At 55.6% G+C, this 12489-nt stretch overlaps 6 protein-coding genes across 6 annotated transcripts; 3 read left to right on the top strand and 3 right to left on the bottom strand.

Moving 5' to 3' along the window:
* Nucleotides 1-569: 569 nt before the first annotated feature.
* On the bottom strand, nt 570-2156 carry LTR77_011037 (uncharacterized protein; the record flags this gene model as incomplete). Its single annotated transcript, XM_064808250.1, has 1 exon — nt 570-2156. One exon carries the CDS (start codon nt 2154-2156, stop codon nt 570-572), a length of 1587 nt encoding a protein of 528 aa, XP_064653572.1.
* An 817-nt stretch (nt 2157-2973) lies between these two features.
* LTR77_011036 (uncharacterized protein) lies at nt 2974-3664 on the top strand (the record flags this gene model as incomplete). The annotated part of the gene is made up of 2 exons (XM_064808249.1): nt 2974-3405; nt 3464-3664. The coding sequence occupies 2 exons, from the start codon at nt 2974-2976 to the stop codon at nt 3662-3664; spliced, it is 633 nt and encodes a 210-aa protein (XP_064653571.1).
* A 431-nt stretch (nt 3665-4095) lies between these two features.
* Nucleotides 4096-5827, top strand: NMT1 (glycylpeptide N-tetradecanoyltransferase; the record flags this gene model as incomplete). The annotated part of the gene is made up of 2 exons (XM_064808248.1): nt 4096-5385; nt 5447-5827. The coding sequence occupies 2 exons, from the start codon at nt 4096-4098 to the stop codon at nt 5825-5827; spliced, it is 1671 nt and encodes a 556-aa protein (XP_064653570.1).
* Nucleotides 5828-6385: 558 nt separating this feature from the next.
* Nucleotides 6386-8129, top strand: LTR77_011034 (uncharacterized protein; the record flags this gene model as incomplete). Its single annotated transcript, XM_064808247.1, has 2 exons — nt 6386-7842; nt 7895-8129. The coding sequence occupies 2 exons, from the start codon at nt 6386-6388 to the stop codon at nt 8127-8129; spliced, it is 1692 nt and encodes a 563-aa protein (XP_064653569.1).
* A 121-nt stretch (nt 8130-8250) lies between these two features.
* On the bottom strand, nt 8251-10813 carry LTR77_011033 (uncharacterized protein; the record flags this gene model as incomplete). The annotated part of the gene is made up of 2 exons (XM_064808246.1): nt 8251-8534; nt 8602-10813. 2 exons carry the CDS (start codon nt 10811-10813, stop codon nt 8251-8253), a joined length of 2496 nt encoding a protein of 831 aa, XP_064653568.1.
* Nucleotides 10814-11043: 230 nt separating this feature from the next.
* LTR77_011032 (uncharacterized protein) lies at nt 11044-12120 on the bottom strand (the record flags this gene model as incomplete). Its single annotated transcript, XM_064808245.1, has 1 exon — nt 11044-12120. The coding sequence occupies one exon, from the start codon at nt 12118-12120 to the stop codon at nt 11044-11046; it is 1077 nt and encodes a 358-aa protein (XP_064653567.1).
* Nucleotides 12121-12489: the final 369 nt, after the last annotated feature.

The raw sequence follows: 12489 nt of genomic DNA, 5'->3' as shown, positions 1-12489 counted from the left end.
TTTAAGTGTCGAGGGATTATATGTCGTTCCTGCCCGATTTACTATGCGGCTGCAATGCTGGCTAGGGCTGCGCAGCCTTATACTGTGCATATAGCTACCTCCATCGTGGACTCTATTTGTGGTGCTATTAACAATTCTCCAACTGAGCCTTAAGATGCAGAGTATGATTGCCGTGTAGAAGGTCCATCCTTCGGTCTGAACATCATGCACGGTTTGGAGGCGGAGTTCATCGGCCTACTATTTCTAAGTAGAGGAAATTGGAGTTTACCCGACAACGAGCGATATACTGGGAGGTAGAGTTTTTGCTCGAAGGAAGCATTGCAAATTATGTCGATATCGATGGTTGCGCTCGTGTTCCTGTGCGCTCGCGGATATCTGTGTCGTCGAGCACCCGATGCCAAGCGGTCCTACTGTAGGTAGGTACTCACCAGCTATGCTCGAAGGTCTCTGCTCGATTGCCACAAACCCGAGTAAAGCGTACCTTACCCAGTACCAACAGATCCACGCGCACGCTCAGTACATTATAGCCCTGTCCAAAAACAGCCCAACCTTCCCCAGAAATAAATCCCTTATCTCCTCCTCCCCCCTAAAACATACCACGCGCCCGCCTCCTCCATCCTCTCCACATCGCGCGTCGAATACTTGTGCACCCGCTTCAAATGCTCCCGCCATCGGAACCCGTGTCGCATGGGCTCGTCTTTGCGTTTGCAGGTCGCGATGGGGCAGTACCACCATTTTATCGCGTCTTCGGGGTCGTCTTTGATGATGAAGGCTTCGTCGGCAGCTTGGTCGCGGTTTTCTTCTGCTGTGAGGTCGACGTGAGGCTGGGCAGCGGGAGTGTCGAGGAGACCGAAGCCGGTGGTTTCGCCGAAGAGGTCGGCGCAGCGCTGAGCGGTACGTTGGACGACGGTGGGGGACCAGTCGGTGATGGAGGCTGTGGTGAGGAGTTCGCTCCAGTCGCGGAGGTTGAGGGCGCGGTCGCGCTTTGGTTTGCGACCAGGAGTGCGTTCTTCTGAGCTTTCGTCGGTTGCTGGTTCGGCGGCACGAGCATCATCGTCCCCATCGCCGTAGATGTCTTCATCGCCGTCCTCGTCGATTGGTGTACGTGCTTTGGACTTCGAGCGGCTATGCTTCCTCGACTTCGAGCGGCGTTGTCGAGAGCGCGAGCGAGGTGTGCCGTGATGAGAGCGCTGACGGCCTTTGTTGCTTTTGTGGAGGCCGAGCAGGAGGTCGTCGAGTTTGGTCATGATGTGCGAGACCATCGGTTGCAATATCCGCGCGGCTTCATCATCGTCTGCGAGGAACTTAGGGTCGACATACGGTTGATGCAATTCCCCGTCGAAGCCCTGGTCGCTCCCTTCACCTCCGTCGTCCTCAACTTCTTCAACTCCACTCTCCACCTTCATCTCAACATCGTCATCCCCATCACCCTCTTCGTTTCGACTTCCAGACTCGACCTCGATCGCAGACTCCACCTCGATCGCCTCATCCTCCTCCTTCAGCTCATCCCTGACTTCCTCCTCCCCGACCTTCTCCCTCCACTTCTCCTTCCCCAACCTCAACATAATCGCCAAAACCTCCTCCTCCATCTCCCTCCCCGGCCTCCAGCCCTCCTCCATCCTGAACGTACACCCATCAGCGTCCAGGACATCCTCCCAGGGCACTCCAAATTGCTCCCGCTCCCTCGGCACGCCCTCGGCCGGTAATGGCCAGGCAGTCCAGTAGCCTTTCGGGTGCCATGAGGTACTTCCGTCTGGGTTCTGTCGGACCCATCGTTTCTTGCTGTGGTATGGTTTCACGTCTGAGGTGGCCACATCTGGGTCGCGGACGCGGGCTTTGAGCGCGTGGGCATTGTAGAGGTGGATGCTTAGATTGTTGGCGCGCTGTTGGGTGAGTGATTGTAGCAAGGCGCGCTCAGGCTGGATGTAGTCGTGGTAGGTGCTCGAGGGCCCTGGCCAGCGGTTGGGTCGATCTAGGGAGCCGGAGGATGAAGAAGTTTCTAAGCTACTGTCTGAAGACGGGCGTGGTAGCACAGGAAGACCGGTGGTGTGAATACTTCCGGGAGTGTGGGTGACGCCATTGCTGCTACCAGGCCAGTCGTAGAGAGATGATGCTTCGTGAGGAGGAGGCGACGCTTCATCGTCGGACGAGGCCATGGTGTGGCTTCCTGAGTCGGATGGGTGGATAGTTGGTTGACATGGTCAACAACGCTGACTTGTCTCGTATGCACGGCTATACCGACCTAGGTCCTGTCATTCAACACAGCGAGAGCGACCTCCTGCCAAAGAATTGACTCGTGATGTCGCAAGGTGAAGTCGAGGTCAAGGTCGAGATCTCGGCGTCTTCCGGCTCCGCTTTCCAGGATTGCCTTGTCGCCTTGCCACTTTCACAACACCAAGATGAACAAATCTTGCTTCACGCTTCCGAGGACGGTAGACGAGGGTCAAGACCTTGGTATTTAGATTAGGCTGCCGTCACGGGCTGTCAAGATCAAGTTCCAACGGTCGTCGCTTCCCGGTTCCGCAATCTCACGTGGAAATGGCTGGGATGGTTCAGATGGCGGGGACCAGCCATCGGTATTATCGTGGAGGCAGACATGATAATAAAACCACTTCTTCACCACCCCAACGGTCTTAGACTTTGTACACACACAATCGCCTTGTCGACCCACCTTCATTCCTATTTGTGCATTGCTATCGCACTTGTTCCTCGTCGAGTCAGCCTTCATCTGATCAAGAGCGACGACCGCGGAAGCCGAAGAAGTGGGCAGCTGCAGCTTTACATCACCAACTACCAACACCTCCCGTCTTGTCGCATTGAAACCGGTTACTGCATCCGCGCCGTACTACAACTACAACAACACCCTCCACCCGACATCTGCGGTAACCCATCACCTCCCGACAGTCGTGCGACGACCCCCACCTCCCTCACACCAACCCACCACCCCAACATACCCGACACCCACAGCCCGACATGGCCATCTCCGGCTTCCTCTTCCTCTCATGGCGCATCTTCGAGCTCGTCATCACCGTCCCTATCGTCGGCATGCTGGCCTGGTTCGTCCACCAATACGTCAAGGTCAACCAGCTCACGCCCAACTACATCCTCATTCTGTTCATCGTCTCGGTGCTGGCGCTGGCATGGATCGTCTTCACCCTCATCGCGTACCTGCGCGCGAGGCATGATGCGATCTTCGTCGCCCTCATCGACTTGGGCTTCGTCGGGGCGTTCATCGGCGGTGTGGTGGTGATGCGATTCATTGCAGGTCAGGATTGCGGGAATTTGAATGCGGGAGTGACGACGAGTGGAAGTTACTTTAACTGGGGTGTAAACAAGACTTGCGCGATGTTGAAGGCGAGCTTTGCGCTGGGGATAATCGACATCATTGCGTTCTTTGTCACTTTTGTGAGTACACCTCAGCAACCTCGCGCTTGAAGGACAACCAGCTAACAAACGTTTCTAGATCCTCGCTCTCCTCGTACACCGCCACCACAAGAACGACGACCGCACGACTGTGAAGCGCGAGTACCGCTCTTCAGGATCGCACAACCGACGACGATCCGGCAGCCGCGACTACCGCGGCAGCAGGGACTACAACCGTCCGAGAAGCTCTGGGAGGAGTCATCACTCGAGCAGCCGGAGGCACAACAACTATTACGTGTAGACGCAAACGAGGTGGAGGATCGCGACTCCAACTGGTTTTTGGAGTCGGAAAGATCATGCGAATACGGATTGGAAGTTGATTGTGTTCATATACCACTGGTGCGAGCAGGAGGAGTTGGGATGGAATCATGGGCGACTCAAATACGACTTTCACGACAGTTTCTTTTGGCAGAGATTTGCATGTATCTCCTTCGTGTCTATATAGATTGGACGAGGAATGGAGATGATTACCAACTGTCGTGCTCTGACCCAATGTTCTGATCCCGAACTGTTACCTGCAATTCACATGCTTACCCCACATTCACGAGGCTCGTGCGGCCACGCGACACCGTTATATTTGAAGGAACCTCCCATTCTAGTCCCTGACTAAACATTCCGTGAAGTGCGCGGTGGTGCGAACGCAAGGAAGAGAAAGCAAAATCGACCGCGACCATGGCGGCCGAGCAAGAGAAGACAGCAGATGTGCAGATCGCGAGTGATGTGGCAGACAAAGCTCTAGAGGATCCCTCAAACATTGCAGAGAACACAGCGGACGCAGATGAGGATGCTGAGGAGGAAGTCGAGGAAGACGGCGAGGTAGAAGCAGGCACAGCAGCAGAGCCCTCCAAGAAGAAGAAGAAGCCCAAGAAGAAGAAAAAGAAGGCAGCAACATCAGGCGAAGGAGCGGACTCAGCAGCAGGCGCACAACAACCGCCGAGGCCAGCGCAGGTGCAGAACATACAATCGCTACTCCAACAGCTTGCTGTGTCGCAGCAGGGGCAGAAGCAAGAAGGCAAGGCACCAGAGGATTACAAGTTCTGGAACACGCAGCCGGTGCCCAAGTTCAAGGAACCACCGAATCTGCTGCAAACCACGGACAGCTCGAGCGAGTCGCTACCCGAAGGCCCGATCTTGCCCGACAAGGTCTGCAGAGCGAGCGCGAAGGAAGAGCCCGAGAAGCTGGTGGAGGGGTTCGAGTGGTCTACCGTCGACATCGAGGACAAGGGTGAATTGCAGGAACTCTACGAGCTACTGGACGGTCACTACGTGGAGGATACCGACGGTTCGTTCCGCTTCAAGTACAGCGTCTCGTTCCTCTCGTGGGCGCTGAAGCCGCCCGGGTGGAAGAAAGAATGGCACATCGGCGTGCGGACGAAGTCGACGACGGAGGGGAAGAGAGGGCGACTGGTCGCTTTCATCGCCGGCATACCTGTCACGCTCAAAGTGGGCGAGCACAAGTTCAAGTCGACCGAGATCAACTTCCTCACCGTCCACCACAAGCTGCGCGGGAAGCGACTGGCGCCCGTCATGATCAAGGAGGTTACGAGGAGATGCTATTTGAATGGCATCTACCAGGCGCTGTACACGGCTGGCACGATCTTGCCTACGCCGGTGAGCACGTGCAGATATTATCACCGCTCGCTGGACTGGGAGCACCTCTACAAGTGCGGCTTCAGCCATGTACCGCCCGGCACGACGGAGCTGAGGCAGAAGTACAAGTACAAAGTCGATACGGCGCAGACGAAGATCAAGGGCATGCGGCCGATGAAGCCTGACGATATCGAGGGTGTGAGGGATCTGCTTGTGCGATACCTGGAGCGCTTCAAGCTGCGACAAGAGTGGACAGCAGAAGAGATCGCGCACTGGCTGTGCTCTGACGCGAGCAAGGACGTCGTCTGGAGCTGGGTGGTGGATAAAGAAGGCGGTGGTATCTCTGACTTTGTGTCCTACTACCTACTCGAAGTAAGCTGTCCTCTCCTACCACATCCTACACTCAACGAACCCACACTAACCCATCCCCCAGTCCACCGTCCTCAAATCAAACCAACAAAAAGAAACCATCCGCGCCGCCTACCTCTACTACCTCGCCTCCGACACCGCCTTCCCCCCCACCTCCGGCCCGCACCCCAAAGCCGCCCAGATCCAATTAAACCTCGCCTCCCGTCTCCAAGCCCTCATGCACGACGCCATCGTCCAGGCCAAAAGGGCGAATTTCCACGTCTTCAACGCGCTGACGCTGCTGGATAACCCGCTGTTTTTCAAGGAGCTGAAGTTTGAGCGCGGGGATGGGAAGTTGAATTTTTATCTGTTTAATTGGAGGACGGAGGCGTTGGGGGGTGGGGTTGATGGGGACGGGGTGGCGGATGCGGGGAGGATGGGTGGGGTGGGTGTGGTGATGTTGTAGGGGTCGGGGTGGTTGGGGTGGGGGGTTTTGGGATGGGGCTGGGGAGTGGAAGTAGTGGAAGTAGTGGAGAGGCGTCGTGAGCGCCGGGGTTACAAAATCCCACAACCCAACAGCCTCTGAAAAGACCCACGTTGATCTCTTCGGGGGGGCTGTCATTGTCTGTGGGATGGTCTGCGAGACGACACACTCTCAACTAGGAGATAGTAGGCCGATTCCACTGTCCGCCGCAGCTCGATACCAAGACCAGAAGGTGAGAACACAACCTGGAAGATGAACAGGAGCAAGAGGAGTTCCCCAGATGCCGTTGAAGATTACAGTAACGGGAATAGCACGGCCTGACGGCTAATTCGGCGGCCGGATTTTGCTCGGCCAGGTGGAGGGGGGCATTGAAGAACTCATGACTCTCCTCTTTATGTATATTCGATTTCTCCTCATGGTGTCTGGGTTTCTGTACATATTTTCGTTTTTAGTTTCGTCTTCATTGCATGTCGCGTGAGGTAGCACGACTTCTTATGACAGCTGGGCAGACCAGACGGAACGCCGCAGAGAGGCATCACCATGAACGCCGAGACCGCCAATGATGGCCACTTGAAGAAGGATTCCAGCAGCGACTCGTCACCCCACGAGAGCTTAGGATCTGACGACGAGATACAATGGCATTACTTCACATTCGAAACCGAGTTACCACGACCATGGTACCAAACGCAATCCGCTTCTCTGGACAGCGAACGACAGCAACCGCCACCGAGCCCGGACTTGAAACAGTACACCAACCCTTTCCAATGGCCCTCGAGCAGGAAGAGCTTCATGACCTGGATGGGATGTCTCTCCACCATGATCACGGCTTACACCGCTGGTGCGTACGCTGCGGGTAATGAGCAGTACATGGAGGAGTGGAACATCTCTCAGCCAGTAGCAGGAGTCGGCATTGCAATCTTCACGGCGGGTTTCGCTATAGCACCAATGTTCCTTGCACCCTTCTCTGAGATCAATGGGCGGAGACCGGTCTTCGTTATCACAGGATTCTTCTTCGTTGTCTTCCAGCTTGTGTGCGCTCTCACGCCTACATTCGCTGGGATGCTCGTTGCACGTTTCCTCACCGGCGTCGCTTGTAGCACGTTCAGCACCATGGTCGGCGGCGTTATATCAGACTATTACCATGCAGAGGACCGGAACTGGGCTATGGCATTATTTTCTGGTGGCGCCATCTCTGGCACCGGCCTTGGGCCATTGGTCTCCGGCTTCATCGGCGAATACACGACTTGGCGCTGGATATTCCGACTTCAAGTCATCACTTGCGGTCTTCTTTGGATCTTCGTCGCTATCTTCTTTAGAGAATCCCGAGGCTCCGTCCTACTATCTCGAAAAGCAAAGGCCTTGAACAAATGGTACGACGAGCTCGAAGCAGCCGGCTACTACGGCGTCTCCATGCCCGGCTCCAGCAGCGAGTCCGTCGTATCAACCGAAAAACACGACAACCGCTCACCCCAGCGCATCAGATGGAAAGTGCGCAGCGACGAAGAACGAGCCTCTCTGTTCAAAATGATCAGCGTCTCCCTGTACCGCCCATTCCACCTCCTCCTCACAGAACCTGTGGTCCTCTTCTTCAGCCTCTGGATCTCTTTCGCCTGGGCCGTCCTCTACCTCCTCTTCGGCGCTGTGCCCTTGATCTTCTCTACTCGCTATGGCTTCAACGTCGCCCAGTCAGGCGCAGTCTTCGCCACCGTCTGCATTGCTGCTATCATCAGCACGGTTATCAGTATCTACCAGGAACCACTGGCCCGGAAATACGTAACGAACGAGAAATGGAGGGAATTCCTGGGCACACCTGAAGGTCGGTTGCTGTTCTGCTGCGTGCAGTCTTCGCTGCTGCCGATTGGATGTTTCTGGTTCGGATGGACTTGCTTCAGCGACATCCACTGGATAGTGCCGGTTATTGGGATTGGAGTCGCGACGATGGGCATTTTCAGCATATATCTGGCGGTGTTTAATTATCTCGCTGATTGCTACCACAAGTACGCCCACCATCCATCAACGACGCTGAGCGTGGCTAACAAGAAACAACAGATATGCCAGCTCCGCCCTCGCATCCCAAAGCTTCTGCCGCAATATGGTCGGCGGCTCTTTCCCCATCTACACCACCTTCATGTTTCGCGGCCTCACATACGGAGGCGCGGCGAGCTTCTTGGGCGGCTTTGCTGCTCTTCTCACTATCGTGCCTTGGATACTAGTGTTCTATGGTCCGAAGATCAGGGCACAGAGCAAGATTGCGAGAGAGTTGCTGGTGAAGGATTCAGATTAATAATTACAGCATTACTACTTCATAGACTACAGCCACCCCCATGCAACAGGCTCCACTGCAGTTCGGCCGGAAGGTCGACAGTACCCTACTGTAGACCACCACCGACCATACCATCATCCTCCTACTCATCACTCCCCGGGCCACGCCGCCTCTTCGGCGCCTTGGAGGACGGCGCCGCCACCTGTTCATCGGACGCCTTGCGCTTCTGCCCCTTGCTCTGCCCTTGGAGCTGCGTCGCAAACCTCTTGATCTCAGCGTCGGTCGCTGACGGCAGTTGTCCTGGAAGAACTCGATTCTCGCCGTCCTGGGCCGTGCTCTCGACTTTCTGGGCCTCAGCATTTGACTTGCTTCCGAACCACCCCCAAAGAGACTTCAAACCCGAGGCTTCTTTAGCGGGCTTCTCGCCTACACCACAGTGTCAGCTTGGTCACAGACACCACCACACCTCCTTAGAACGAACGGCAGAACTCACCTTTCGCAAGATCAGCACTGATCTGATTGCTCATCACCTGCTCCATATACGGCGTCTCCCCGAACGGAAAGTACGGCGGCATGCGTCTATGCCACACCTCGGGCGCCGGCATGCTTTCGAAGAACGGGTTGCGCTTGTTGTCGATGCCGCGCACGAACTGCGGGTTGGTGGAGGAATGGATGGGGCCGCGGTTCGGGGCTGAGGACTCGCCCTCGCGGACGAGGGGAGGGGGCTCGCTGGTGGTGGCGGCTTTGCGCTTGCCTTTGGCTTTTGGTGGTGAGGATTTGGTCGGAGACCGCTTCGTGGGACTGTTGCCGCGACTGGGCGTGCGAGCCATTTTCTTGAGCGGAGATGGCAGGCTGTCGGCTGCCTTGCGCTTGGCCGGGACCCTCTTCGCAGGGCCAGTTTGAGCGTCGTAGACGAAGTCCCGGTCCTCGTCCAGTTCACTCTCCTCGCTTTCAGAAGGCGGATCCACTCCGTTGACACTGGGCGGCTCGCTCCCACCTTCACCCTTGCTCTTGCTCTTGCTCGGCGACCTCGACCTCGACTTCGACCTCGATCGCTTCTTGGGTGAATTCTTCTGGTGCTGCTCCTCATTACCCGCGATAGTGCGCATAGCAAACTCCTTCCTCGCCCGATCCAAGCCGCGCTTGAATGCAATCACTTCGTAGTGCTCAGCCTTCCAGTCCGGGACTTCGCGGAAGGGTTCATTCTTTGCCAATTTCGCTTTTGCAAATTTGAAGGCTTCTGCTTCGACGCGCTGCAAAATCTTGCCTTCTATCGAGTTTGAGTTGAAGCAGGTGAAGAAGTCGGGCTTGCGGGACGGTGATCGTGCTTTGTTTGTTGTTGAGCTCTTTGATTTGCCTTTTCCGGCCTTGTCGGGACTGGGGCTGCGTGGCCTCATGGCTGTTTGAGGTAGACCGGCTTGCGATGCTGGTTTGTGCGGACTGAAAGTGCGCGATGCGTTTGCGCCTGGCTGTTGGATTCTCACGGGACTGCCAAGACCCCTCGTCTTCTGTATTTTGAGATTCTCAGGGGCGGCATCAACACTCGGGCTTCGGGATGCCGAGCTCCTCGAGCGTGTGCGTGTTGAGATCTCCGTCGGTCGCTTCTTGGGACGTCCCGGTCCTGCCTTCTTCGCTGGGCTTTCAGAACGCTTTCTGGCTGTGACAGAGGGATCGTCGCTTGAAGCAGTCGTCTTCGGCTTCGATGGGCTCTTAGAACGTCTGCTGGGCGGAAGTTCCGCAAAATCCGGTTCTGGCTCACATTCTTCCTCGTCTTGGAAGTGAACATTGACGGGCGCTCGCTTGCCTGGACTCCTCGAGCGGCTCTTGGCCGCCGGCTTTGCGGGACTCTTTGAGCGCGTTTTGGTCGGGAATTCAGAGTCTTCGTCCAGAACGTTTGCTTGCGCTTTCTTCTGCGGGCTCTTCGATCGCGCTTTGGCTACGGTCCGTGGCTTCGGAGACTTGCTGGTCGCTCGGACTGGGCTCTTTGGTGCAGCTGCTGACGTCTTCTTCGGGCTCTGCCGACGTCCTCTGGGTGCAGGACTTCGGGATACCGCACGAGAAGGGCTCTCCTTCCGGGGACGGCTTGGCGTTCGCGGACTCAGCGCCTCGATCGACTGCACGATACCCATGAAACCGCCATCATCATCTTCACTGTCGTCATCGACGGTCTCCTGGTTCTTGTAGGATTTATCGCCAGTGGCTTTCGCCTTTGCGCCTCGCTTGGCCGGGCTTGCCTTCTTCGTAATAGGGATCCAGCCTCCGTTGTCCTCGGTAGCCAAAGGATCGCCAGCTCTGCGAAAGCGCATGGGTTTCGTATCTTTCGCGACACCGCTGGGTTCAGCCTTGGATGGCTCTGTCGCTGCTGCCTTCCTGGGACGGCCTCGTGACTTTGCTGGCGATTCTTCCACAGGCGTCTCATTAGCATCGGCCTTTGCTGGGGACTTCTTGGTCGTGGCGCGTGTCGTCTTAGCTGGACATGCTTTGGCGGTGGTGGCTTTAGCTTTCGTGGTACTCGCTTTAGCAGGCGTAGACTTTGCTGGAGTGACACTCTTCACGACCTTCGACACTGCGGACAGGGCATCGGCGGCGACCTTTTTCGCAGAAGGTGTGGTGTCTCGCGCCGAACGGCGTGGAGCGGACTCAGGCGTGTCGATGCCTTTGGGTTTCGCACCCTTTTTCGGAGTGACGGTCCTCAATTTAGCCATCTTGAAAATGTCTGATGCAGAACTTGGTGGTCTGGATCGGCGTCTGCGGGCTCAAATGGAAAAGTTGTGTGTGGTGTTTGCGAGGTTGTGTACAAACAAAGGGATTGCAATGTGTAATCTCGCATTGGCATGCGGCTTTCCTGCATGGGACCGTTGCCAGGGATGGCTTCATAGCACCACGGCAATTATTATGGAAATACAATGTTGTTATTGTATCCATGGAAGGGACCTCAGCCATCCTGATCAAAGGCGGCCTCGAATTCGTCAAGAAGCCGCATCATCCTCTTCCGGCCAGCAAACGAAGCTTGGACAGCTTGTTTAGCCAGGCTTATAACCTGCTTCCGTGAAAGGTGTAGGTATTTTGCAGCAAGTGAATACTCATTCGACAGTGGACTGCCAAAGATGCCTACGTCGTCCGTCGACAGTGCAATCGGGCAGTCGCTTTGAGCCCACTGTTTGATGTGGTGCCTCTCAAAGCCTCCGCTCGTCAGACCAGAGAGCACGTTGCAGGAGAGGCACATTTCGAGGCCGGTTGACCTTTGCCTCATCACTTTCTCGATTAGTGGTGGAACGTGTATGCAATGTCCCAACCGGTCTGGCCGCCAGGATAGGATAGTGTTGAGCTCTTCCTCGGTTGAAGACTGGGGGACTTCCGCGAAGTGAATGGTGATGCCCAGACCATTCGCTTTCGCTGTAGCCATGGCTTCGGTGAAGATGGAGACATTGCCTTTCATTGGATTGCCGCCGAGGTCTACACCTACCACGTATCCTCCTTTATCTTGGTTGGGATGGTATTGGTACTTGACAGCCAGATCTACCACTTCAATTGCTTCTTCAGCGGACATACGCCGGTCAATCGAAAGTATGGGGTAGGCTTCAAGCTGGCCGGTATGGTTATGGTTCCATCGAGCAAAAGTCTCGTTGACAGTATCCACGTACAGTTCCTTGGTCATCCCAGTCTCGACACACGCTCTGGGAGTCGTCCTGAGCTCGAGGTAGCGGACGCCATCCTTGCTGAAGTCCTGGAGTACCTTCTCCGTAGCGTACTTGACATTCTCAAGATCATTGCAAAGAGCATAGATGTACTTGTCGAAGAGCGGGAAGAACGAAACAATGTCAACGAAGCCGTCTCCGCCTGCCTTGATAGCAGCGAGAGGATCTTCCAGGTCCAGACATTGGCCTTCCGATCGCTTCTTCAACCATATCTCATGAAGTGTTGTTGGGCTGATGCTGCCAGAGAGATGGGCATGGAGCTCAGCTTTGGGGAGCGCTATGGAGAATGCTGGGTCCACAGAAGAGGAGGCCATGCCACGGGATGACTCTTGCGTGTCCTAAGTAGGACCGCAAACTTATCTCGTTAACTCCTAAAAATCGGACTGTGTACCTTATGCAAGCAATTGTGTCCAGAGAGCAGCGGTCTGCCTGCGATCGAGACCTCTCACGACTTCAATCCACGACCTGTCGTACAACCTGAGACCATGCTATGAGTCACTGAAAATAGGCTGCCGTCATCCAATAACCTAACATCAATCTTTGAAGGATGTTTACGAACGCGATTTGAGTCGCAAATTGGTCAAGACTCGAAAGAGCATGAAGTTGATGCGAGCTCTTGCCCCCCGCATCAAACACCTTTTCCCACAACTCCACCGTCCCGTCAACAACATCACAGTGAGACA

The sequence above is a fragment of the Saxophila tyrrhenica genome (genome assembly GCF_035928015.1).
Source record: "Saxophila tyrrhenica strain CCFEE 5935 chromosome Unknown scaffold_30, whole genome shotgun sequence".
Classification (NCBI taxonomy): Eukaryota; Fungi; Ascomycota; class Dothideomycetes; order Mycosphaerellales; family Extremaceae; genus Saxophila; species Saxophila tyrrhenica.
This window is presented reverse-complemented; position numbering and strand designations above follow the sequence as displayed.